This window comes from Hyaena hyaena, unplaced genomic scaffold (assembly GCF_003009895.1).
Source record: "Hyaena hyaena isolate Hyena2069 unplaced genomic scaffold, ASM300989v1 scaffold_65, whole genome shotgun sequence".
In the NCBI taxonomy this organism is placed as follows: domain Eukaryota; kingdom Metazoa; phylum Chordata; class Mammalia; order Carnivora; family Hyaenidae; genus Hyaena; species Hyaena hyaena.
The window spans coordinates 2,760,839-2,786,536 of NW_024080697.1; the positions used below are offsets into that span (position 1 = coordinate 2,760,839).

General features: G+C 51.6%; 1 protein-coding gene across 3 annotated transcripts in view; it reads left to right on the forward strand.

Annotated features, from left to right (window-relative positions):
• Positions 1–25,698, forward strand: part of ESRRB (estrogen related receptor beta) — a 106,308-nt gene that overhangs the window by 48,439 nt on the left and 32,171 nt on the right. Inside the window, exons 2-3 of one of the 3 annotated variants that reach the window (XM_039232194.1) lie at positions 3,338–3,747; positions 21,373–21,489. In XM_039232194.1, coding sequence (XP_039088125.1) covers positions 3,338–3,747; positions 21,373–21,489 — 527 coding nt within the window. Of the gene's footprint in view, positions 1–3,337; positions 3,748–21,372; positions 21,490–25,698 lie in introns of those variants that run through there. The other 2 variants (XM_039232196.1, XM_039232195.1) reach the window with 2 other exon arrangements.

Below are 25,698 nucleotides of genomic sequence, written 5' to 3' on the forward strand. Positions count from 1 at the left end.
GATGGCCACTGAACTTGTCTAGCCCAGCCTCTGGGGCAGAGCGCAGACAGGCAGCTCCTCAGCTAGGAAAAAAATAGAGAAATTTGGAAGGAAGCTTCCACAGAGAAAAGAAGCTGTGTCCTCCTGGAGAGGGTGTTCCTTCAGTCTGCAACCATAAATGAATGAACAATCGAACCAGCTGGGGCCCAGTGGTGGGCCAGGGGGAAGGTAGCACCCCCTGGCTCTTTCTGGTGCTCTATGCACGTGTGTTTGTTTAGTCTGCTCTTCCTGAGACAGAATGAGCTGCTGCTGCTTTTTCTTATGTTTATTTATTTTTGAGGGGGTGGGGCGGGGCAGGGAAAGAAGGGGACAGAGGATCCGAAGCAGGCTCTGTGCTGACAGCGGACTGCCTGATTCGGGGCTCAATTAGACGAACCGTGAGATCATGACCTGAGCCAAAGTTGGATGCCTAACTGAGTGAGCCACCCAGGCGCCCTGGGAATGAGGTTCTTGAGATCATGGGCCATGCTTGTTGTGACCTGTCCCATCCTCTGGCCAGCACTCGACACACAGGAGGTGCCTGGACTCGGCATGACTCTTTCTAGATAAGACATTCTGGGCGGGGGCAGGGGTGCCAAAATCATGGTCCTGGGAAAGAGAAGAATGAAATCCTCAGACCCTCCTCCTATCCAAACATACACAACTGGGCTGCAGGCAATAAAGTAGTGGCTGGATTTCTGTGCCACTCCGAGGCCAAGGTCAAGTTTGCTTCCTTCAGCCCTGGAGTCTCTGGAGATGATAAAAGGCCTACTTGAGAGACCAAATGAGGTGGGTGACGTAGGCATGGTGAATGGTGATGTAGGGTCAGGCTCCTATTGACCTGGTGATACCTTGGGTAACTGAAACTGCAGATAAGGGGACAGGGGATACTGTTGTTGCTGTAATTACTGTTAATATCAAGTGTATTCCCAAAACCTCTGGAGTTCTTTTGAGTTTCAGGGAGGGGTAAGGATGGAGGGCTGGAGTCTGGGGGGTGTCTCCTGGGCAAGGTTTGTCACGGTGGGCCTAGGGTGCTTCTGTGACCTGCAGAGCCTAAAGCAGCGAGCGGGAGGAGATTACAGATTGAAGGACCCCTGGTCAGCTTTCCCCACCTGCCCTGTGCAGATATGCTGTGGGGAGGTGACCCAAAGGTGCCTACCCAGGCAAGATTTCCTGCCTGGATCATGCCCTGCCAGGCTGATGGTATTTCCTGTGGGCACACCAGGGACCTGCTGGTGGACAGAGGGGAGGCGGGTGGTTATACGGAACCCTGGACGATGACAGTGCAGCAGCCAGAGCTGTTAAAAGACCCAGAGGAGACCTTCAAGTGGAAACCTGGGGAAACCTGGGGCTTGTGGGAGAGGCGTCTCAGAGGACTTGGAAACGGTACATTTGGAACAGAAGAGACCCGAGAGCCTCCTCTATCTTCAGATGCTGCATTCCAGTAGATAAACTTGAGAGTAGTAACCTTACGTGTATCTTTTATCTTTCTATCTGCAGCTCCGGGTCTCTGATTAGAACCACCTGTGGGGCAATGCGTTCCCTGTCAATGCAGATGTTCAGATGTAGATGGATGGAACAGCCCCTCGGGAGGTGTGCTATGAAATCATTAGTGACACCAGGGATGGCGAAAGCCCCTCCCATCACTAGATCGCATTTGGTGGCGTGGGTGTGGGCCTTGTGGGTGCGGCAAAGCAGCCCCTTCCCTGGCGGTGACCAGTCCTTTCCTCAAAGGACTGCTCAGAAAATGAGGGCTCCCTATGAGCGTTATCAGAGGTGGTCTGTGGCTGCTCCCCAGTGGACCCTCCAGGCCTGGGACGTGTCCCCCCCCCCCCCGCCACCCCCCAGCCGGAGCCATCTTTCTGCAAATGCGGCTGTACCAGTGATCATTCAGCCCTTTTCCTTCTCCAGGATCTTTCTCTCTTTCCTTTCACCTGCTCCACGGGCATAAGCCTTGGCCACCTCCTTACCTACCTCCTTACCTCCACATAGCCAGGTCAAGGCCAGGTGGACCCTGACCCAGCCTCCTGCCTCCAGATCCTGGATGGCCCCAGAGGTCTTAAGTGCGGGCTGGAGCTGGGTTTCCCATTTTAAACATCCACGTTTATCATGCTGCTGTGCGCTTTGCTTGTGCCTCTGGAGAGAGGTTCCTCCCCTTGTCCTGGGACCCTGTGGGAGCGTCACCCCTTGATCGCCTTCTCGCCCACCCAACGTGGTTCTGGGAGGAGGGACTTTCATTTCGGAAACCATTTATGACCCTTCACAGCGATCTCGTCATGTTGGTAATGCTCCCTTGCCTCAGTGGGTGAGGTAGGAACACTCAGAGTTTGAAATTGAGGGTTAAGAAAGCACCAGGGATGCGAGGAGCTAGGGCTGGAAGGGCACCCTCATGCCACCTCCTGGAAACACAGTCTCTGGGGCCGGGTGGGGCTGCAAATCCAGCTGCTGAAGGGTTGGGGGGAGGGAGGGGGCCTGGAGCCACCATTCAGATGTGCCCTGGGCCAGAGGCAAACCCCAGAGCAGCCTTTGTCACCAGCCCTGCCTCTTGCCCTGGCCAGGTGCCCTGGTGGCATGTCTGGTCCCAATCTCAGTGATGGTGGCACACTGGGGAAGCACCAAGATGGCCTTTCCCAGTGTCCCAGTGGAACTGGGTGGAGTGGGTTACCAGGTCACTGTACTGAGGGTGTCTGGGCCAGGTCCTAGTATGGATTCCACCTGTAGCCACATGTATTCTTGTTGTGCAGGAAGGTTGGCCAACTACTTTGTCTGCTCATTACCACTTCCTGTCTGTCACCCTTATGCCAGCAGAGAGCTGGCGTGCCTAATCTGAAGTTCATCGATCAAACATAGTTTTTTCAGGACGCCTAGGTATCCCAGTGGGTTGAATGTCAGACTCTTTAATTTTGGCTCAGGTCACAATCTGAGCCATCAGGGGATGGAGCCCTGAGTGGGGCTGCACGCTGGGTGTGGAGACTGCTTGGGATTCCGCCTCCCTCTCCCTCTGCCGCTGCCCCACTCATGCTCTCTCAAAAAAAAAAAAAAAAAAATTAAAAAAAGAACATAAAACCCTCGTTTTTTCTTTGAGAACTCAGAAGGTTTGGGGGTGGGGGGGTGATGCCAGAAAGTTACTCTGGGCCGTGCAGTGTCCCGACCCGTTGACCTCCGGGGCCAGCATTTTATCTCAGCAACGCCTTAGCATCGAGCCCCTCCCAGCCACCCCGCCCACTTGGTGCCCGGAGCCCAGAGCTAATTCCTGGGGCCAGCGTCACACCCACCGCGCCCTCCGCAGAGCTGACTTGCCCGCGCTCTGTGTCCACAGGCTGCTCAACAGAATGTCCGCGGACGACAGGCACCTGGGCTCCAGCTGCGGCTCCTTCATCAAGACAGAGCCGTCCAGCCCGTCCTCGGGCATCGACGCTCTCAGCCACCACAGCCCCAGCGGCTCGTCCGACGCCAGCGGGGGCTTCGGGCTGGCCCTGGGCGCCCACGCCAATGGTCTGGACTCGCCGCCCATGTTCGCAGGCGCCGGGCTGGGCAGCACCCCGTGCCGCAAGGGCTACGAAGACTGTGCCGGCGGCCTCATGGACGACTCGGCCATCAAGTGCGAGTACATGCTCAACGCCATCCCCAAGCGCCTGTGCCTCGTGTGCGGGGACATCGCCTCCGGCTACCACTACGGCGTGGCCTCCTGCGAGGCCTGCAAGGCCTTCTTCAAGAGGACCATCCAAGGTGCGTGAAGGCAGGGCAGGGGCTGGGCGCGCGCAGGCAGGGGCGCTCCGCCCGCAGGTGCGGCGGGAAACCCGGTGGTCTCCGCCCGCTGCCAAGTTGGGCCCCAGCACCGCTACAGCAGGGGTTGGTAGCGTCTCTTTCCCACCTCTCAGGGTTTCTGCTTTGGGGCTTCGTCCAGACTCTTAAGTCCACTCCCCGGTGGCGCCCCCAGAAACCCAGGGAAAATCCACGCAGATGCACCGTGCAGGTGCCTCTCACCGGTGTGGGGAACACTGTCGAGAGCGGTGCCTAAGAGCTGCTTTTGGGGAGAAAATCATGTTGTTTGCCCTGCAGTTCCAGACCCTCGCTGTAGAAAGGGTTCTTGTTTTGATGTTTTAACGGCACAAATGAAGCAGGAATATTTTCTTAATTGGGAAAGAGCCGGTCCTCAAGGGCTCTTACAGTGCCTGTGTATCAGCTGAGTCCTGTTCTGATGGCCACGAGGCGGGTTGCCTCTTTCACAGGGTGTGTGAGTTATTCCTATGAAGGTGTGTGAGAGTCCTGGTGGGTGGCCTCTGAAAGGTAACCCACAGTTAACTGGAGGAGGAGGATGAGTCCACCCCCCACCCCAACCCCCTAAGAGCTGTCATCAAGTTCATGGCAGAGGGTCCAGCCCAGGGAATGACCTGGCACATGGTAGCAAAGACTGTGACTGCAGCAGGCCATTGGTAGAGCACTTGGGCCATTCGTTCCATCAGGGATCCATTGAGCACTTACTAAGTGCCAGCCAGTGCACTAGGTGCCATTGATCGGATGGACAAAAAGCCCTCTTCGTGCACGGAACTGAAAGGAGGTGATGCCATTCCACTGGAGCAGAAGCTGCAGCCAGACCAGACAGAACCCAGGGGCACCTGGCCTGTCCCTGGCCCTGCCTGGCTGTCCTCAGGGTGTCTTCCCTCCCCCCTTCCCCATTTCGTTTTTGGAAGAGTCAGGTTGAGCTTTCCTGGGATGACTTGCGGTGTATTCGTTCAACAAATATTTGTTTAAATTTCTTATGACTATTTATTTATTATATTAGTCGAGGGCCTTAAGATTGGCCATGTTTCCAATTCTTTTGAGAGGTTGTGGTGTAGTGGCCATCCAGACAGCTCCATTGGGTACCCTACAGCTAGATGCCCCTGGGCATGCAGCCTCAGTTTCTCTCCAGATTCCTTTCCTTCTCGGTAAGGTGCAGGGCTGTCATTCCTTCCTCACATAGAGATGCTAAAAGAAGAGTGAGTTAAACGTATAAAGCACTTATAATATTGCCTGGTGCTTCGTAAGTACTAAATAAATGCAAGTATGATTTTCACTTTTAGAATATCACAATGCATTATTACTAAGACGACAGACACATAATTTGTTTTATCGTACAGAGCGGGCTTTTGTAATTACATATATTTAAGTAAAATGGTATATTTTGATTTAGGACTTAAATTATTTTGGCTATTTTAGTTGCAGATAATATTTCTTTTTTTTTTTTAACGAACCCTTAAAAACCATGGTAAAAATTCAACCAGTGCAAAACAGGAAAGCAGTAAAAAGAACATTTTCCTATAACCCCAGACTCGGGTTCCTTACACCTTCCTGAGAAGGAGCCATGGTACATGCTGCTTTTAGCAAGTATTTATGGAGCGTGTTCACATCAGGCACTTTGCTAGCCTCCAGTGCGGTGAATAAATGCATCCCGGCCCCTGAGGGCTTCATACTCCTGAGTCTGAGAGGACACCCTAAATCTCTGGATCTGAAAAGCGCTGTGTGATAATTTTAAGCCTTCCGCCTCAGCCAGGGTTGAAAACCTCCAGTCTGCTAGCCAATCAGTATCATTGGGTATTTGACAAATAAACATGAGATGTTTAAACCAATTTAAGTTACTGAGATAGCAACTGTTTTCTTCCCGGATCAGGAAGCGGGTCTGGTAAGATTGTCATTATTTCTTAGATTCTTTGAGGTCAGCTTTGGAAAAATTGCTTTTTAGGAGACAATCCCATGCTCTTTACTCCACATTGTTCTGGAGTGAAGCTGGAAGGTTCTGGATCAAATTTTCTAACAGGAGAGGCTGGTGCAGGAACCCTGCCATCCCTCACCAGAGGCCCGGGTGCGGAGAGTATCCTCAGCACACCAAGAGCCCACAGGAAGGATTTGTAAATAGTTTTAATTACTTGCTCCACGAAGAGGATAGTGATCTTTTCCTAGAAGTCCGAGGACAAGCAGCAGCATGTAATGCAGTCAGAACTTAGATGCTCCTGTCTTTTTTCTCTGTCCCAAGTTCTGGTTCTCATTTAGAACCAGGAAGAGGTTTCCGTTTAGAACCGGGAAAAGTACATTCTACAGGTGATGGTTTCCTCCGGTTATTTTATTAGGTCTTTGGTTTTGTTCTGACATGGATTTTGACTTCGTTGTTTCTGAACATAATGGTTGTAGAAAATTTGGAAACATAGTTAAAGGATAAAGAGAAAAACCAAAATTGGACAAGCTCAGAGACCAGCGGGTACCGTGTGAGTGAGAGAGGTACTGGGCGGGAGTGGGGGGCAGGAGAGGAGAACGTAGCACCTGCGCTCAAGACCCTGGCATCTAAAGCTTAGAGAATGTGAGTTTGCAGGCCTGGCCTAAGGCTCCAAACCAGGGTACGGTCCCCTAAGCATGTGACCAACTGGGGTGACTCAGTCGGTTAAGCCTCTTACTTTGACTTAGGTCATGATCTCACAGTTTGTGAGTTCAAGCCCCGCGCCAGGCTCCTTGCTGACATCAGAGAGCCTGGTTGGGATTCTCTCTCTTCCTCTCTTTCTGTCCCTCTCCCCCCAACTTTAAAAAAAAATAAAGAGGATATTCAGGCCATTTTTTTAAGTCTGGTAGCTTGGACTGAGGGCCTCATCACAGGATGATCCATTCACTAATTTACATAAATGCTTGGAAAAAGCTCTGAAGTCATGGCTAGCTCATATTCTGTCTCCTTAGATCCCTTCAGTCTCTCAATTTGATGGTAATACCAATATGGAAAGAAGTTTATAGAAACAAGGACGTCATGGTAAACATATGGGGAAAAACCCTCAGACAGTTATTTTCTTTTAAATTTTATTATTTTTTTTTTATTATTTTTTTTTTAATGTTTTACCTATCTCTAGGAGAGGGAGAGAAAGACAGCGTGAGCAGGGGAGGGTCAGAGAGAGAGGGAGTCACAGACTGAAACAGGCTCCAGGCTCTGAGCTGGCAGTCAGCGCAGAGCCCGACGCCCGACGCGGGGCTCGAACCCACGAACCGCGAGATCATGACCCAAGCGAAAGTCGGACGCTCAACCGACTAAGCCACCCAGGCGCCCCTTAAATTTTATTTTTAAGTAATCTCGACACTCAACGTAGGGCTCAAACCCACAACCCCGAGATCCACTGACTGAGCCAGCCAGGTGCCCCCAGCCATTTCTTTCCTGTAAATGTTTCTTTTTTTTTTTAAATAGTTTATTGTCAAGTTGGTTTCCATATAACACCCAGTGCTCATCCCCACAAGTGCCCTCCTCCATGCCCATCACCCCCCTTCCCCTTACCCCCATCCTGTAAATATTTCTTGAGTACTCTGTGCAGCACTGTGGGGCTGGGGGAAGGGGCTGGGAGAGGTGGGCTGAGGACACCCTACAGACTGAAGCCAGCTTTTGTCAATCAGGTTGGATTAGGACCTTGCCGCACCTATTCGTTTACATAGACTCTGGCTGCTTTGGTGCTGCTGCCGCAGGGTGTCACAAAGCGTAGTTTACTGTCTGGCCCTCTACAGAAGAAATTTCCATTCCCCTGTGCTATAGCATCGAACAAGGTAGGGACGGTCCTTCTGCCCTCCAGGGGCTTATGATCAACCCCTAGCAGTGCACTTTAAGTGTTGAGTACAGCTTTGCCTGCTCGGATTCTATGTGAAAGCGAGCTCATTGCCTGTGTGGAGGTGGTGATGACACCAAGAACAGCTTAGACACAAAAAAGGCACCTTCCTGAAGGGACGCTGGCTCCACAGTCAAGGAGATAATCCTGGACCTGACTGAATTTACCAGCATTTCTAAGGGGGGGAAATGTGCTTACCTAAGAGGATTGATCAGCCCCGGAGGCATAGAAAAAGAAGGCAGGCTTTGGCAAAGGCACCACTCCTAAGAAATGGGAGTCAGCCTGGGGACAGACTGATGTCATTAAACACTCAGTTGATGTGATTAACATCTTTCTGATTATGATCTAGTCCCCCCCCCCCCCCCCCCCCCCCAGGTCTTCTGCTCTTTTGCTTGGAGTGAACTTGCTGGTTAGGCACATCAGTTTCTTTGTACTTGAATGTCCATTGTGGGGCTTATACATCAGGCTTCATAGTTTGGTCAATGTGAGTCTGGCCCTGAGAGATGGAGCTCCTTTCTGGACTAAGATACTGACCTCACAGTAATGAAAACCTTTGTAATGAGTAGCAAAGTGATGAAGTGCCCTTTTGGGGAGCCACCTGGGGGCTTTTCCAGGATGTATCCCCAAACCTTCACCCTGTCATCCTGCCTCCTGTTCCCCTGAGAAACTAGAAGCCCTCAGTGGGAACGCCCTTAGTTGTTGCCAACAGGGCTACCCATCACCCCCTGCCCTCACCCCTGCACACTCGCACTCGGGGATTGCTGCCCACGACCACTGCAAGAAGTGTCTCCCGCCCCGGGCTCTGGGCAAATCCCATCTCCTCCCCACTTCCTGGAGACCCTCCTACCCACTATCGCCTCTTCTACCCTCTCACTTCCTCGCCTCCTCCCTTCTGCATTTAAATACTTCTGGTATCTGCAGTCAAAGACAAAGAAAACAAGACAATACCCACACCCCCTCAACTTTCAGCTTCCAGCCCACCTTTCCCTTCCTCTTCTCAGTTCTTGACCAGCTTTCCTGCCCTGTATTATCTACTTCCCGTGCTCCCCATGCTGTCCTGATGAGTCCCAGTTCAGCCTCCCCACCACGCTCCAGTGCCTTCAGCACCCACAGAACATTTCCTATTGGATGTTCTGGAAGCACCCAAATGCAACAAGTGCTGCCTGCCTTCAGACGTCTCTCCTTGTGTCCCAGTGGTTGGTCCTCCAGTGTGCAGAACTGGGTCTTACCTGGAACTTGACTTCCTGCCCCCCATCCCAGACCAATGTCCCCACAGCCACATCCCGTTCATCTCCTTCCTTCGTGTCCCTTGACCTGACACATTTCTCCGTTCGCCCTGCTCCATTCTGGGCTACACTGACCACTGTAGCTTCTAGTCTGGTCTCCCGGCTGCCGGACTCACCCCTTCCCAGTCTGATTTCTCCTGTGCTGCCTGGGAGACCTTTCTGAACCAGCATCTGAACGGCCCCCCTCCTGTCTTGCTTGTGGGTAAACGAAGCTCCAGGACGTGATTGAGGTGTCCTCTGGGCTTGCCCGATGCTGTCCCCTGCCACTCTCCCTTGCAGGCTGTGGGTCTGCCTGACTGCTGTGTTTTCCAGTTCCCAGACTTTGTCACACCCCATTCCTTTCTAGACTTTGCAGATATTTTTCTCCTTACTCTGCCTTCCCCAACCTCTAGTCCTGACTTTTGTCCTTAGGTCTCTGGATAGCTGGTGTTCCCTCCGGGGAAGCCTTTTTCCACTTCCAAGTCCGAGCCCTCTCATCTGACATGGATGGTGCCCCTCCTGGGTTGCCCTGGGGACCTTCTGCCAGCACATCGACAACTGTTACCACACTACATGGTTCTTGCCATGATTGGACTGGGTCCCCAGGGAGACGATAAGCTCTAGGGAATGGGTCTTACCTGGAACTAAACCCCATGATTGTCACGGAACCCCAAGTCTTCCCACAGGGCCTGGTGCCTGGGAAGTCGTTTGGGTGTCCGTATAGAAGGTGATCCCCAAAGTCATCCATCCTCCCTGTATTCCCCACGAGGACGAACTAAAGAAGTTTGGCCAATTTGCCTGTGGAAACTTAAAGGGTTCTAGATAAAATAGTCAAATGTCTACTTAAAACAATGCGTTAATTTTAGTTACATTTGTGTACTTTAAATCACATTTCGTAAATATACTATATTTTTTGAAAAACATTTTTCTACTCACATTTTGCTTTTTTAAATACTTTATTACTTTTTTAATGTTTATTTTTTATTTTTGAGAAAGAGAGACAGAGCACGAGCAGGGGAAGGTCAGAGAGACAGGGAGACACAGAATTCAAAGCAGGCTCCAGGCTCTGAGCTGTCAGCACAGAGCCCGACACAGGGCTCGAACTCATGGACTGTGAGATCATGACCTAAGCCTGAGTCTGACGCTTAACTGACTGAGCCACCCAGGCGCCCCTCTATTCACATTTATGAAGCAAGATTATCAAACTTGTCACGGAGACCTTTGACTAAAGTGTCTCTGCCTTTTCTAGGGCCACCTCCTGATTCATTTAATAGTGTTTCAGAGCACACTGTCTTTACTCCTATCTTAGTTACTTGAAATTTTAAGAGTATATATGTGCTCCTAAAAGGGTCATTTTGAGCTATAAGTATAGTTCCTAGGGCATTAGCACAGTTCTTTTTTATTTGTGCCGGTTTATAACCATGATTTCCACAAGGTATTCGGTACTCCACTGCTTTTGACACTCATGTAATTGTGAGGTCAGATTCTCAGGAGTAACTAAATTTCCATGAAATATCTTTACCCCCTTGTTACTGGTTCAGTTGGATGACTGGCATTGGTTGAGGCCTTCTTTGGGCAGTGGCTCTTCCGCCGTGATGGTTGGTTAATATAAAGTGGTGGGCATAGCACCTCTGTTATGAGATGTCACAAAGTCTCAGATATTAGGCAACTTCTTTTCTACAGGACAGTGTTTGGGGGACACACCTGCCTTACGTTTGACCTTATGAAGTAGTTATTCAGCTCTTTGTTGAATATTGATTGAGTCTCAGCCACTGTATGGGGAGCTGAGCTGAGGGTGGATCAGAGGCCCCCATTCTGTGGGGCTGCCGTCTGGGGGGAGGGCACACAGAAAACACGATAGCATGTAAAGATGCATCATAGCCGACTTGAGGCAGGTGCTGTGAAAGAGAAGAGCTGATGATAAGATGAAAGGGATCTAGTTTAGAGGATCAGGAAGGCCATGCTGAGAAGATAACTTCCAAGGTAAGGCAAAGCATGTGGAAGAATCGTGGGGTTGGCTCTCCAGGCAGAGGAAAGAGTTGATGTGTTTCAACCAGAAAGAGGACCAGTGTGGCTGGTGTGAGTGCGGGAGACAGGGACGGAGATGGGGCTGCGGAGGCTGGCGACATCCCGGGTCTGGGTGGTGGGGGGAGGCTTGGTGTGTGGTGTACTTGGATTTTCTTCTAGGAGCAGAAGCCATTGATGAATAAATGAGCACATACTGCTGAGGGGAGGGTAAAGCCATCCTGTACCCTTCCTACGTCCCCAGGGCATGTGGCCAACTTAGCAGGTCACCAGGAGGCCCTTGGAGCAGCTCCTGGTCTGTGACTTAAGATGAGGAGGGCAAGTAGGAAAGAAGGCCTGGCAGGCACTGCTTCATTCACGGGCGCCCAGACGCAGGCTTGGAAGGAAACTCCCCATGGAAGGGGCAGGGAGATGATCGATGGGTTATCCTGCCTTGGACCACCTCCAGGCCTTTTGTGCTGGAGAATGAGGCCGGGGGTCCCACGGGACACCAGACAAGGGGGCTGCAGAGTGAGTGAGCGGGAGTCCAGACTAGGTTGCTGTCCCAGCCCTGCTACTGACCAGCTGGCTGACCTTGGGCAGGGACTTGCTTCCTCTTTTCTCCCCATTTCCTCATCTGTACAAAGAGCCCATTAAACCTGCCAACCGATTGCTGTCTGCAGGGCACTGGGGAAATGAGAAGACCAAATCACAGCTGGAGTGCAAGTTAGGTGAGACAGAGCCCGGGGCCGGGGGGTGGGCATACTCGGAGGAAGGCCGCACGAGTAGGAGGGAAAGGTGAGCGTGTCTGGCAGAAAGAACAGCAGGAGCCAGAGGCCCAGAGGAGCGGGAGGTGCTCTGCTCAGAATGGGGGCTCCGGTGGCAGAGGCTGGTGGGGAAAGCAGCAGGCGGCTGGATGTCACAGCGCTTCAGGGGCTTTGTGGAGGAAGAGTACAGAGTAATACTGAGATTCCAGGGCTGTGTCGCCTGGCTTAGAATCCCAACTTGACAGTTTCTTTCTTGGTCAGCTTGGTAAAGTTACTTAGTTTCTCTGGGCTTTAATTTCCCTGTCAGTGAAATGGGACTAGGGGGGCTCATAAACAGTTTCTGCTGCTGGAACCGATAGTTACCGCAGATGGCAGACGTCAAATGAGTCATGCACGTGAAGTTTTAAGTTTAGTGCCTGGCATGTGAGAACTCTCAAATACATAGTAGTTGTTTTTGCTGCTTGTACTTGGCAACAGGAAGCCAGGGAAGGTTTTTGAGCAGAGAATTGTTGCGATCTCATTTTTGCAAGTTAATTCTGGCAAGGTAATTCGGGGAAGTTGGTCTGGATGTGGGAGAGTCTAGGGGAAGGCAGTCCAGGTAGGAAGTGATTTTCATAGTCCAGATAAGAGATCTGGGTAACCATCCATTTGGAGGCATCCGAGCCAGCAGTGGCAGAAGGATGAAAAGGAGAGGTTGGGCTTGAGAAACTTCTGGAAGTAGATTCAGTATAAAAAGAACAGTGGCTGGATTGAGACTACCCCTGCTTAGGTTTCAAATTTAGGCTGGTAGGGGTACAGTGAGGTTATTTGAGGGCCAAGGAAACAAAGATAGAAGAATTTTCCTAGTGGAAGAAGGGTGGGCTGGGAGCAAGGTGTTGGGATAATGGACAAAGTTTGGAACATGCTGGGTTTGATCAGTTCACAGGTCTTACTCTGGAGAGTTGGAACTCAGGGCCTAGAGCTCAGGAGTGGAATCTAAGTGGGGTTTGGGGTCTAATGAGATCTTCTAGAGCAGTGGTTCTCAAAGTGTGGTCCCCAGAGGAGAAGTACCTGGGAGCCTGTTGGAAATGCAAATTTCCAGCCCCACCCAGGTTGCTAATCTGAGACTGGGGGTGGGGGAGGGGGTGGGGCAAAGCCATCTGATGCAACATGCCCTCCAGGAGAGCTTTTTCTAGAGAAAGCTCTTCTGAAGGAGAGGGGCGGGGGGCAAGAGGAAGGACCTGGTGAAAGGACCTGGTGAAAGGAAGGGAAGTAAGAGCCTTGGAAGGAGACGGGGAAGTACCATCTTGCGTCCGTTCCAACATGCACATTTTCCCCACTGACCTCTCTGAATAGAGCTGTGTGCTGGTTACTCCATATGGATGCCCCTGCCCTCACATGCACATCCGAACTTGCAGAAAGGGGCCAGTGACCTGGGAGGTACCCCCGAGATGACAGTGGACATTCTTCAGAAGTGCAGCCTGGTTGCCTCTCTTATTAGCAGAGAGGACAGTTCTGTGGGAAAACACAAAAACAATGACTTTGATCAAGAATGATTCAGGAGAGTCGCATTTGGAGAAGTTTTAGTGACACGTTTGATTTTTCTTCTATTTTCTCTTCCGTGTATGCACAGGGATGCTGTATGATCATATCTCTGAGTAAATCTCAAAGAGATCTTTTAATACGAACAAACATGAAAATGCTAGTGGCAAGGAAGCACAGTTGTAGTTTGATTGGCAGAATTTCTTCTTTCTCGATGCTACATAAAAGAATGATGCCTTCTTACTACCGAAAGCACCTTAGAGGCAATGTGATGAATTGAAAACTGAGCGGAGACCTTGCAAGAGTCCCTGCAGAGGGAAGGGAGATGAGATCTTAAGAGCTAGGTGTCCTCTGCGTCAGGAGGGACCAGGACAGGGGACCTGGGGCAGGCAATTGCATTTGACAACTAAGAGATCACTCCTGAATTCTAGGATTCTCCAGGTGGAGATTCTTGCTTTCCATTTATTTACTGTTTTTTTTTTTTTTTAAGTCTCTTTATTCATTTTGGGAGAGAGAGAGAGCACACTTGTGCACTGGAGGGGCAGAAAGAGAGAGAGGATCCTAAGCAGTCTGCATCAGCAAGGAGCCTGATGCGGGGGCCTGAACCCACAAACCAGAAGATCACAACCCGAGCCAAAATCAGGAGTTAGATGCTCAATCAGCTGAGCCCCCCAGACGCCCCATCACATTATTTGCTTTGTATTTGAGATACAAAAATGAGAGGCCCGGTAACCTCTATTCCCAGGAAGCACATAGCTCAGAAGGACAACACACAAAATCGTGATTCTGAAACACCTAGCTGGATGCTTCAAGTGGAGGGTGATGGATGGCCTGTGGGGGCAAACAGGAAGGAACTTATAAACCTACCCAAGACAGAAGGGAAGATGTTGTCATGAGCTGAGGTCCAAAGTTGTGGGAGAATTTACCAGGAGGGGTTTCAGGTGGAGGGAGGTAAGAGAGGGTTTGGAGGCTCCAGAGGTATTAGCAGAAGCTACAAACTTAGGGCCCAGGTTGGGGGAGTTGAGGACGGACAGGTCAGAGTTGGCCAGATCATGAGAGCCTGGTAGGCTTTGCCATGAAGGTTAGATTTCATTCTTTATGTGATAAGGAGCTAGCTGTTGGACAATTTTTTAAACTTAATTAATTCTTAAGGTAATTTTTACCTTTTATCAAAGTGATGTGTGCACTCACTTTAAAACCATATGATAGAAATGTAAGTAAGTCTCAGAATGAAAAGTGACAGTCCTTGGCCCTTCACATTCTCTTTCCTCCCCTCATGATCCAGAGTTAGCCCTTGAAGAAAAACTGTCTTCTAGAGTTTATCTTCTTAGTCCCTAATGTGATTTTTACAGCGATGTTTACTGAGTTGGCAATTTGGACATTATTTCTTGACTTCCTGTTATGGACAGTGAAGAATTCTTTCCAATTAGACAACTCATCCAATCACACACATTTCCCGTCTTCCCATTGTCTGAATACGATTACATCATAATTTTTGGTTAAATGTCTTTGCTTACTGCTAGTCTCTTCTCCATTCATCCGTGACTCTTCTTCTGGCTTGGATCCCCTGTTTTCTGGATTCTGCCTCTTCCTCGTTTTGCTCCTCCATTTTGGAGAGAGCACGTGCTGGAAAGGTGCAGGGAAGGTAAAACTGCTGATACCTTAGAAGGAGGGAAATGTCCTTACTCATTCCTTCAACACACACCTGAGATTTCTGTGTTGCCTTGATATAAAATTCTGGCTGGAAGTAATTCCACCCCCGACCCCCACCCCCACCATGACACCGTCGCTCCTTTTCTTAATTTCTGGTGCTGTTGTCAAGCAGTCTGAGCCATCATTTAGAGACTGTATGCAGAGACCTCACACTTGCACATACAGTGCTGGGGAAACTGCAGTGAACAAAGCAAATAAATATATGAAGTCCCATGATGAGTGCCAAGGAGAAAAAAAGTGGTGATACTCACAAGGGGTGTGTGTGTGTTTCTTGTGGGCTTTTTCCCCTGTGGTTTCAGATATGGTGACCAATCTACTTCTTGATCCTCTGTATTTGACTCATTTTTTTCACTCTCCCTGAAAAATATTAGAATCTTTTCTTTCTTTGACCTGTCTCTGATTGAAATTTTTACAATAAAAGTCTATGTGGTGTGTTGTAGGTCTTTTTATTATTCATTTTTTCATGTTTCTGCTTTGAGATCATTGAAGAGTCACACCCAGTTTTAAGAAAGGATGCAGAGAGATCCCAAATACCTTTCACCCAGTTTCCCCTGAAGGTAGCCTATTTCGTAACTACAGGGCAATATCACAGTCAGCAGTTGCCTTTGATGAAATCTGCCCACCTTATTCAGACCTTACCAGTCATACACCCTCTGTGTGTGCGTGTGTGCATGTGTGTCTGTGTAGTGCGTTTGTGTTTAGTTTATGCAGTTATATCACTTCACGGACTGCTGTGACCATCACCACAGTCAGGATACAGAAGAGCTGCATGTATGAAAGATTCCTGGCTTTACCATTTTACCCCATAACCACTTCCCTCTCTCTCCTCTCCCTCACCCCTGGCAGCTACTAATCTATTCTTCACCTCTGTAATTTTATCCAGATCTGTATTCATTTATTCTGCCGGGCTTTCAGCGAGACTTTTTGTCTGGAAACTCATATCCTTCAGGTCTTAGAAATTTTCACCCTCCACCCCCTCTCGCTCTTCTTCCATTTCTGCCTTTGTGACCACTTCCTGTCCCACTTTTTTCTCTTTTAAACAATTTGAAAGTTGGATAGAGAGCTTCTAGGATCGGTTGTCTCATTCTTACATCTCTTCTAGCCTCTTGTCCATTTCTTGGCTTTTTTGTTCTGTTCTGGAGTAGCAGCTCCTCAGCTCTTCTGAATCTTTTATGGCTTTCATATTCATATTTTTAATTTCTAGGAGCTCCATGTTATACATCTGTAATTTTTTACTGCATGCTGTTCTTGTTTCATGAATGCAACGTGTTTATTTTTTTCTTCTCAAGTTGGTAGTGTGTTGATTATTGCTTTCCCAGGCTTATTTCTGTTTCCTGCTTTGTCCTGATTTCTTCCCACATTCTTTTCCTTCAGTTATTTGTTTTGGTTAGCTTTCATATTGAAGACTTTTTATAAATGTATTGGTGGTCCTTGGCTGTCTGTCTCAAATGGACATAGGAATAAAGAGCATAGAGGGAGCATTTCTTTGCTTTCTTTTCATCTTCTGGCCTGCTGTCTGATGTTGCTCATTCTCCCAGAGAAGCAACCTGTAAATTCCTATCTTGAGATGGGGTGTGGAGTGTGCAGCCTGCTAGGGTTTGGAAGCAGGCTTGGGGTGGTCTCACCATTCAGGCATCCTGCATTTAGCTTCAGCTTTCCTTCTGCCTGAAGTAGAGTGGGTCCTGGAGTCCAGAACTTGGCTTGCTTACAACCTCCTGACATTAAGCTGGCTTCTCTTGGGTGGGTTGCAGAGGATTCCTAGGTGGCTGCGTAGAGTGGTAGCTAAGACCTCCCAGCAAGTTGCCCTGTTTTCAGCGCCAAAGCCCATCACATCTTTTGCTGTATCTTGAGCCTTTAGTGCCCAAGGATTTCCAAGGCTCTGCCGTACAAATGGCTTGTCATCTAGAGCCCCCTCTTTGGCTGCTATGGGTTTTACTTGGTCCATTCTCCTGTGGCAGTTCTCACCCCATGCTGCCATGTAGTGGGCTTTGGGGGGGGTGCAGTGTGCCATGATGGAGTTTTGCACAGGAAGCTTATTAATGTCCCTCCAGGGGCAGTGTGGGGGGTCAGACTGGAAGGGGAACTAGAGACAGGAGGCTAGTGCATGGAGGTGAGGCAAGACGTGATGAGTGTGGGGACTGACTAGCTGTGGCCAAAGGGGAAAGGGGATAAATTGTGAATGAAGTAGGATGGGAAGGACCTTAGGAATAAAGGAGAGGGAAGAGTCCAGGATGCCACCCCAGTTTCTGACCTCGGTGGGGATGGGGGGGTGGCTGAGACGAGGAGCACAATGGGAGGAGACAGCTGGGTGAGGATGGGTTCACTTGAGGAGGTGTGAGGAACCGTAGGGACTTGCAGGTGGAAATATCCAGCAGGCAGATGGATAAAAGGGTGTGAACACAGGCCCTGCTTCTTGCTACTTATCCTTACCAAGTATGTGATAGCCGAGGCCAGTGGCATGAATGAGATCATCCAGCTCGGAGGTAAGGAAGAGGGAAGGGTGGACAGTTGAGAACAGTGGGCCGCACAGAAGGAGATAGTCTGTGTCCCCCAGAAGTGATATAAATAGAGAAGTGGAGCCAACTGACTACTGGCCTAGCCCTTCGACGGCAGTGACCTAAAATGGTGGCCATTCAGGCTGTGATGTTAGCCAGCGGCCTCTGAGACATGTGTCCCCCAGGAGCCCTCTGTCCAAGCTCTGTGGCCCCACCCCTGAGCCCCAGGAGAGGACTGCCCACTCCCTACAGCAGTTCAGAGATAGCTGATGGTGATGCCCTTGGGGTTTCCTTCCTGAGGCATAGGATCAAAGGAGCTGATGGTGGGGATTTCCCCTCTGCCTTGAGGCCAGAGGTCATGCCGAAGTCCAGGTCAGGTTCTGGGCGTTCCTTCCTCCCTTCCCTATCACAGGTGCGCGTGTACCAACTCTGAGGTCACCAGTCTTAGCGTTCTTAAATGTCAGAATGGGTGGCTAACCTCACATCTGGCATCTAGAAGACTTACCCGGAGTCTTCCATTGACTTTACCCTGGTGGCCTTGCCTGCGTGTAAAAATAAGCATCGTAGCCTTGAGTCCTCGCTTGCCCACATAGTTACTCCGAGGAATCCTGTACGTGCTTTCTGTCTCTGTATCATGCAGCTTATAAGATGGGCATGTGCTGTGCCCATTTTACAGATGAGGAAGTCCCAGAGAAGTTAGGTGAAGTAGTGTCTGCCTGCGTCTATATATTAGAACTCTGAGTGGATGCTAGCCATTGGCTAAGTCCTTGTCCTATGAGAGCCCACCTCCAAACCTGCCGAGCTTCCCCTAGTGGTGGGTGTGGGCGTGTGTGCGTGTGCGCGTGTGCTCACCACAGATGCCCCTCCCTGCTCCTGAGCTCTCCTAGACTGCCCTCCAGAGACCGCAGGAATTCTGATGAATTAATCTCATCACTTTATCGAGGAGGCACTTAGAGAAATTACAAGGCAAGGCCACCAGCCTGGCTTTCTGGCAGCCAGCCGCTAGGGCCATAAAACAAATTGAAAGGAACAAAAATAAATAAATAAAAGCAGAACTCTCTCTTCCTCTTGCACACGTGCACACACGCGTGGGGTCAAGAACATGGTGTGGTTCTTGTTGTCAATACTCAGCCCTCTTGTCCTGGGAGAGCACCAGTGCCAAATCAACAGACATTTCTTGACCCCCCTGCTAGAGCGACAGCCCCGTAAAACCTGGGATCAATCCTCCTTCAAGGGATGACAGGTCAGCTGCGCAGCCAAGCCCAGTGAAGGTGAACGGCTAGCAGCAGGCCTGTGGCCTCCCGAGGCTGTGTGAGTTACCTTGCCAGGTGAACGCAGGGCCGCCACGGGCCCTGTGAGCTCACTGCACAGTGGTTCAGAGCAAGACTCGAGCCAGACCATCTGGGTTCAAGTCCTTGCTCTGACTCATCTATAAGATGGAGGAAAAGATGTTTACCTCCAGAGTTGTTGGGAAAATTAAAGGTGCAGTATATGAAAAGCACAGCCGTAGCTGCTTCATGGGAAGCACCTGTTCTGTTGGCTCTCAGTGTATATTGAGCGCCTCCTGTGTGCTAGGCACCTGGACTACAGAGGAGCTGGTCCAGGAGTAAGACAGGCGATGGCCAGGAGTAGCACCTATCTCAATGGGACCTGGAGGTGTAGACGGGCCGGGTGAGGTGGTGGAGGGACCTTACTGGGTTTGTTCTCCGCGGCTGGAACAAAGGCCAGAAGCCTATGTTATCAGTGAGTTCCAGGAACTGATAATAATGCGGAACATTGGGGGATGTTGAGGCTGGAAAGAGAGGTGTAGGGGTGGGATGGTGGCAGGAACCAACTTCTACAGACCCTCCTAAGCCAAGATAGACTTGGATGAATTAATTTATATGTGTGTTTTTCTCCTCTGTTTACTGGGCTTCTAGGAAATACTGAAATTATTTGCCAAGAAGCCACACAAGCCAGAGTGACCTAAGAAATGGTTAGGTAGGGTTGGATCAAAGAGGGGAGGGGCTTGCAGATCTTTATCCCTTTCCCCCCTCTCCCACCTTGCAGCACCAAGGGGGACTTTTAGACCCCCCCCCCCGGGAGAAATGGGAGGGAGAAAGGTGATAAGGAGATGGTGGCTGGAATTCAGAGGGAGATGCAGAGAGACAGAGAGAGACAGAGATCTCAGGTGCCCCGGGCAAGTGGTCATGTTCCCAGTACAAAATGAGGCTAATTACACTCACTGTGTTCTTGTGAGCACTCCCCTTGTAACTGGGCTCAACGATTTTATGACTTCAGAGCCCTTTGTCAGGGGCACAGCTTGGTTCCTGCTGGCTCTCAGAGAATCCAGCAGTCCGAGTTTTCCATAGGCCACTCGGGGAGGCTGAGGCACAGGGACGCTGGAAGACCGCTCCCTCCTGAGTTCCTCTAGACCACCTCATCTGCTGGGGTGCCAACAGCGGGGGCCCTGTCTGGTTTCCCCAGGCTGCTTGTGGGGTGCAGGGGTGGCACAGGGGCTCATTTCAGCTCCCCTAGTCTCAGTTTCTGGGCCTGTGAAATGGGGCACCGGCAGGCCCACCTCCAAGGGACCTGTGAGGAGTGGGGGTGCGCACAGAAGCAGGTGCGTGGTTGGATTGCTAACGTGGGTGGGGTTGGGGGTGGTAGAGAGTCAGAGGCCAGGCAGGTCTGGAACTGCCCTTTCAAGATCTGTCTCAGGCCAGGAGTGACCTTTCAGAGGCTGCTCTGTACCGGCCAGTGCCCTTGCTGGGTGAGGTGGGCCCCACAGCACCCCTGCTTCGGAGAGTGTCCCTGGGCCTGAGGAGAGGGTTAGGGGGGCAGCCTTCTCCCTACCCCTCAGGTAGACATCTGCTGGGGGTGGGTAGGGGGAGGCTTGCACTGATTCTGAGCCTGGTCTCTGAAAAGCACCGGCTCTGGCAGACCTCACAGAGTTGGGGCAGGGGCTGAGAAGATTAGATGAAAAGAAATAGCACTGGGGTCACCGTCTTGCATCGTACCTTCCAGGTGCCTTTCTCTTCACATCCATAGCTACACGATGCATATTTGTTAAGGGACCGTGGACGGGTAAGAGTCCAGAGGACAGATGCTACTCCCTGCGTTAGAAAGGCAGCCACAGCCTCTCCTGTAAAATGGGGGCAGTGTTGTACCCGTGATCGCCGTGAGGATTCCGTCAGTGATTTATCCGGGACGTTTTTATTGCCTGGCTTCTGCGTGGCCACGGATTGGGTGGTAACCAGCCCAAGCACTTGCCTTTGCGGGGCTCACAGCCCCCTGGGAGCATGGTAGCCGTTAGTATAAGTCATTGAAGGGGCGAGACAAGAGTGGTCATAAATTCCCTATGTAGTAATGCCCTGTGGTTATATAATCACCAGCTCACACCAAGGAGTGCTTTACGTTTTTTTTTTTTTTTTTTTTTTTAAAGTAAGCTCTGTGCCCAATAAGGGGCCTAAACTCAGCGACCCTGAGATCAGGAGTTCCATGCTCCATCAACTGAACCTGCCAGGTGCCCCAGTACTTAATAATTTTTAACGATCTTGCTTCATCTTTCATTTTGGAGACATTATACCCTGCTTTGCAGATGAGGAGACCGAGACTCAGGGAAGTGATTGTTTCTCAAGGTCAGCAAGCTGAGTGGCCCGGCGTGTGGAGGGGGATACGGAGCACAAGCCTTGGGCCCTGGGGCCACCGGGGCCGGTGGGCTGCACTAACATTCTGGTCAGCGCAAGGAGGTGTCCTCCGCCTGGCATGAAATGCCAGCTCAGTGGTGCCTTCAAAGCCGTGGGTGCCCCTTCTTCACAGCTGTGGCTGCCTGGCCTACGCAGCCCTCCGGGCCTGGCATCTCGGTGTCACAGAGGGTTGGGAGCACCTTGACCAGTACCTCAGAGCACGCACCCGGGATGAGGGGCAGGTGTCGGTCCAGCTGGCTGCTGGCTGGGGGTCCAGGACGGCACACGGCAAGCCTGTCTGTGTCTGGTTACAGGGAACATCGAGTACAGCTGCCCGGCCACCAACGAGTGTGAGATCACGAAACGGAGGCGCAAGTCCTGCCAGGCCTGCCGCTTCATGAAATGCCTCAAAGTGGGGATGCTGAAGGAAGGTAAGAGGTCCGCGCAGCCGCACTGTGCTCTGACTGAGGCCTGGGGGGTCCCTTCTCATTGGGTGACTTGGACCCCCGTGTTCCTGCCCCCTGGAATGCTCAAGCCCCGGAAGTCTCTGCACGCATCCCAGGTGGGGCCCCTGCTCCCTGGGGCACCCACGTTTCCTTTCTCACAAGCGCCCCGCACACAGGTTTGTGGCCACCTCATGGCTCCACTCCCAAGGAAGACACAGGCTGGGCATCAGAGGTTCCCCATTAAGGGTCCTCTGGAAGATCCCGACCCCACCTGGGCCCTAGAAAGCTGGCTTGGCCCTCTGGGGAAGGCCTTCCTTTCGGGGCGAGGCCTTGGTCCACCCTGGGAGGGGTGGGCTTGACATATGCTGCTCTATCTCTGGTGGCCCTGGAACACGGGGGTCCAAAGAGCAGAGACATTACGGCCCAGAAAGACACGGTGTCCTCTCCACCTGTGAAGGACAGCTGTGTCCTCCCGCAGGTGGGCAGGACTTGGCTGTCAACGTTGGGGATGCCCTCCCCCTCACCCCCCGCCACCGTGGTCCCGGCCACCTCATCGCCTTATTAGCCGTGACTGCCGGCAGGCAGCATGGGCCACAGGTTCCGGGCATGGGATACACGCTGGATTTCAAAGACTTATTACTAGGATGATAAAAAGTATAGAAATGAAAAAGTGTAATAATTATTTTTAAAAACGGGTTGCCTGTTGAGATGATGAGATTCTGGATGTAGTGGGTTAAACAAAACATATTAGGACATTAATATCACATGCTGCTTTTTACCTTCTCCAAAGTGACTGGTAGCTGATTTCACGTGACGTGTGACTCCTGTTATTTGGACAGCGCTTCTCTGGGTTCCCCTTCAGCCCCTACCCTCTGGATCTGCTCAGATAGGTGACCGTTGTCCAGGTCCATCTTGGGGGATGGGTATTTTGTGTGTTTCTCCCCTTCTTCAACTTTCGAGGGAGCTGGTAGAGGTTCTTACACATCTGCTTATACGGTTCTGGGCCCTGGGATCCTTCCAGAAGTGGGAGGAGGCTGGGAAAGAGGTATGTACCGAAGATTGCGTGATGGGGGAGGGGCTGGGAGTGAAAAGGAAGGGGCTGGTCTCAAATGCAGTCCCTCACTGAGAGGGGGCTTCTGGAAGCCCAGCCCAGGCTTTGAGGGACCCAGAGCACTCCTCTCAACCCTCCCCCCCCATGCATCCTTGGGGAAGGAGGTGCTAATTTAATTAGTGCTTTGTCAGTAGGACCGCTTGGACTTTGTGTGGAAATCAAAGCCCCCCCCAGTTTCCATCCCAGGCACCATCCGCCTTCATCCCAGCTCAGCTCAGCATGTGACCTCTAAAACAAGCTCCAGAAGCAGTTCCTCAACTACTCCTATGTCTACATGGCATGTTGGCCTTTAAACTGCATTTCTCATTAGCCACTTCATTGAACACCTTCAAGATGGTGAAGCCATTCAGTTATTTAGAAACATGCTAGCTGCTTCATGGGGGGGCGGGTGGTCAAGTGAAGAACAGTCTTCTTTCTAGACTAAAAATAGGCTGTGTTAGACCTCCTGAAAGATTATGAGTTCATGTTGATGTGACACAACTTTAGTCATATCCTTGTGTAGGGTGTGACCCAAGCTAAAGACTGAACAGGGTCCCCTGATTCCTACACCAGGCTCTTTCTGCTCCTCCAGAGCATCCTGGGGCTCACAGATGAGGAAACTGAGGCACAGAGGCCCTCAATGGTATGCTGTAGTGCTGGCCTCTAGACTTCCTCCTCTGAGGGCCGCTGGAAGCCAACTAAGGGTTTCTAAGTCTTAGTGAAGCTCCTAGCTTGTAAATCCTGAGGACAGGGGCCACCACCATGTTCTGGAAGCTGGGCATGAGGGTGTGGGGTCAGACTGGGGCCAGGTGTCCAGTGGCCTTTCCTAGTTGTAGTCGTGGCCTCACACTGCTTGCTTCACAGCCTCTGAGGATCTTCGAGCAGACAGGAGCTGCCGTGTTCCCAGAATGCTCCTGAATTTTAAGAATTGAGTTCTGCAGGGATTGGGGCTCAAGGCCTCTTCCACCCTCATTCTCTTGGTGATTTGCGGGGAGCTGGGCCCAGTGCCTGGGGTTTCCCCATGCTCTGTGCTGGGTCTGCCCCTACCCCAGCCACCCCGCCCTCACCCCAGGATTGTGAGCTGAAGAGCAGGGGAGGGAGAAGGGGAGATGAGGAAAAGGGAGGTCCACCACTTGAAACCCCTGGATTGCCTCTCAGGAAGGCTCTCCCTAGGGACTCCCTGGTGCAGGGAAGAGAGAGGCCCCTCAGAAAGGGGGAACCCCGAGGGGGATTCCCTGATGGCGGAGAAGGGTGTGGCACATGGGTGGCGAAGGCAGTCAGGCAGCCAGCACAGGAGAGAAGCAGGGTAGCTGCTGTGTGCCCTGGAACTGCGGTGTTGGGGGCTGCTGGGGGGCACATGGGCCCGAGAGAAGCTCCTGCCTCAGGTGGGGAAGATGCGCACGGCAGACCCCAACCTTGGCCTTCCTCTGCTCTAAACAGCCCTGTGGTTGGCCCAGGCCTTGGCTCAGGAAAGCGTGCAGGACAGCCTTTCTAGAGTGGTGGTGACAAGGGGCATCTGACACTCCTTGGGCCCAGCCTGGAGAGGCCCTTTCCGGAGCTCTGCCTGGAGGAGGAGGGGGCCCTCCTCTCTGCCACACCGCCCAGTGCTGGCAGTTCTAAATCCAGAGGGGGCAGGCTGACACAAAGGCTCCCCGAGTGTGGACAAAGCCAAGTGCCTCCATTTAGTTTCTGCCCCCCGCAGTGCAGAGCCTTGGCGGGCTCCTGCGATCAGAAGCTCCGCGGGGACCAGCCCCCTGAGGAGGAGCCTCAGTGAGGAGCCTGGGTCCCTGCCAGGTTGGGGCTCTTGGCAGCTGCCCCGGCTCCTGCTTTTGTTTGGTTGTCCCCCCACCCCTTTGTGAGCAGGCGCCTAGGCCCCTGGGACAGGCGCGGGCTCCCTGCCTCTGTGCCTCCCCTCAGACTCGGCCCTGACTCTGAGAGGCAGACTGCAGCCTTCCTGTGGGCTCCTCCTCCTGAAGGATCCAGGGTGGGCGCCACTTGGAGGAACCAGGGGCTGGGGTCCCAGGTCCCGGGAAAAGGCATGAGGGTGGCAGAGGCTGGGGAAAGGGAGTGAATGTCGGCTCCCCGCCTCCCCGTCTCACCTGCACATCTGAAGGTGGTTTCCTATCTTCGGTCCAGCAGCTCTAGATGTCTTTTACAGTTTTTCTTTTTAATTTTTTAAAATATTTATTTTTGAGAGAGAGGGCTTATGTGTGGCTGGGGAGGGGGAGGGGCAGAGAGACAGAATCCAAAGCAGGCTGTCAGCAAAGAGCCTGATGTGGGACTCGAACCCACAGACCATGAGATCATGACCTGAGCCAAAGTCAGATGCTTAACCGACAGAGCCACCCAGGCCCCTGTCTCTTACAGCTTTTCTTTTTTCAAGTAAAACACCTTAGGGACTGCTTCATAATTTGGGAGGCCGGCATCTGTGGGGTGGGGTAGAGAGGGGGAAGGTCTGGTTGTGGGGCTTCCTGTGGCTGAGCGTCTGCCTTGAGGCTGCTGTCGCTCTGGAATCATCCACCATGCCGTGTAGGCAGTACCCAAAGGTCTGTCTCACTTTAAGCAAATCCAGTGTGTGGAAGTCCGCATTTTTAGAGAAAAGAGTGATTTTTGTCTTCATAAGAAATCGAACACAAAATCGGCACTGGGTTGTGGGTTGGTGCCTGCACCCTTGCCCCTGGTTCTGAGGGAGTCTTGCTGTGTACATTATTTCTGGCTTGCACTCCTGGGCCTCTGCTTCTTCACCTGTAGAGCAGGGGCATTGAACCTGCTCTCTGTCAGCAGGTCAAGGTGGGGACAGGTGGAACAGCTCCCCGGTGAAATCCACTGTGGGACTGCTTTAAGATACCACCTTCCTGGGCGTGTTATTAAATTATTTGATTCAAAGGCAGTCTCTTTTGCACTGAGCTGTTTCAGCCGCCCAGCCTGTCTTGTGAGGTGAGGGTTACTGGCGGCCCCGATCTTCCTCCTGGATTCGCTGGTAGGAATCTTACAGGTGACAGCCATCCAGGGCTGGCCCCCTGTGTGGGGTCCAAAGTCAGGATGGGAGGTTCCCTTGGGACAGCAGTGGAGAGGCTCTCCCCCAATAGGTGGGCTTCCCTGCC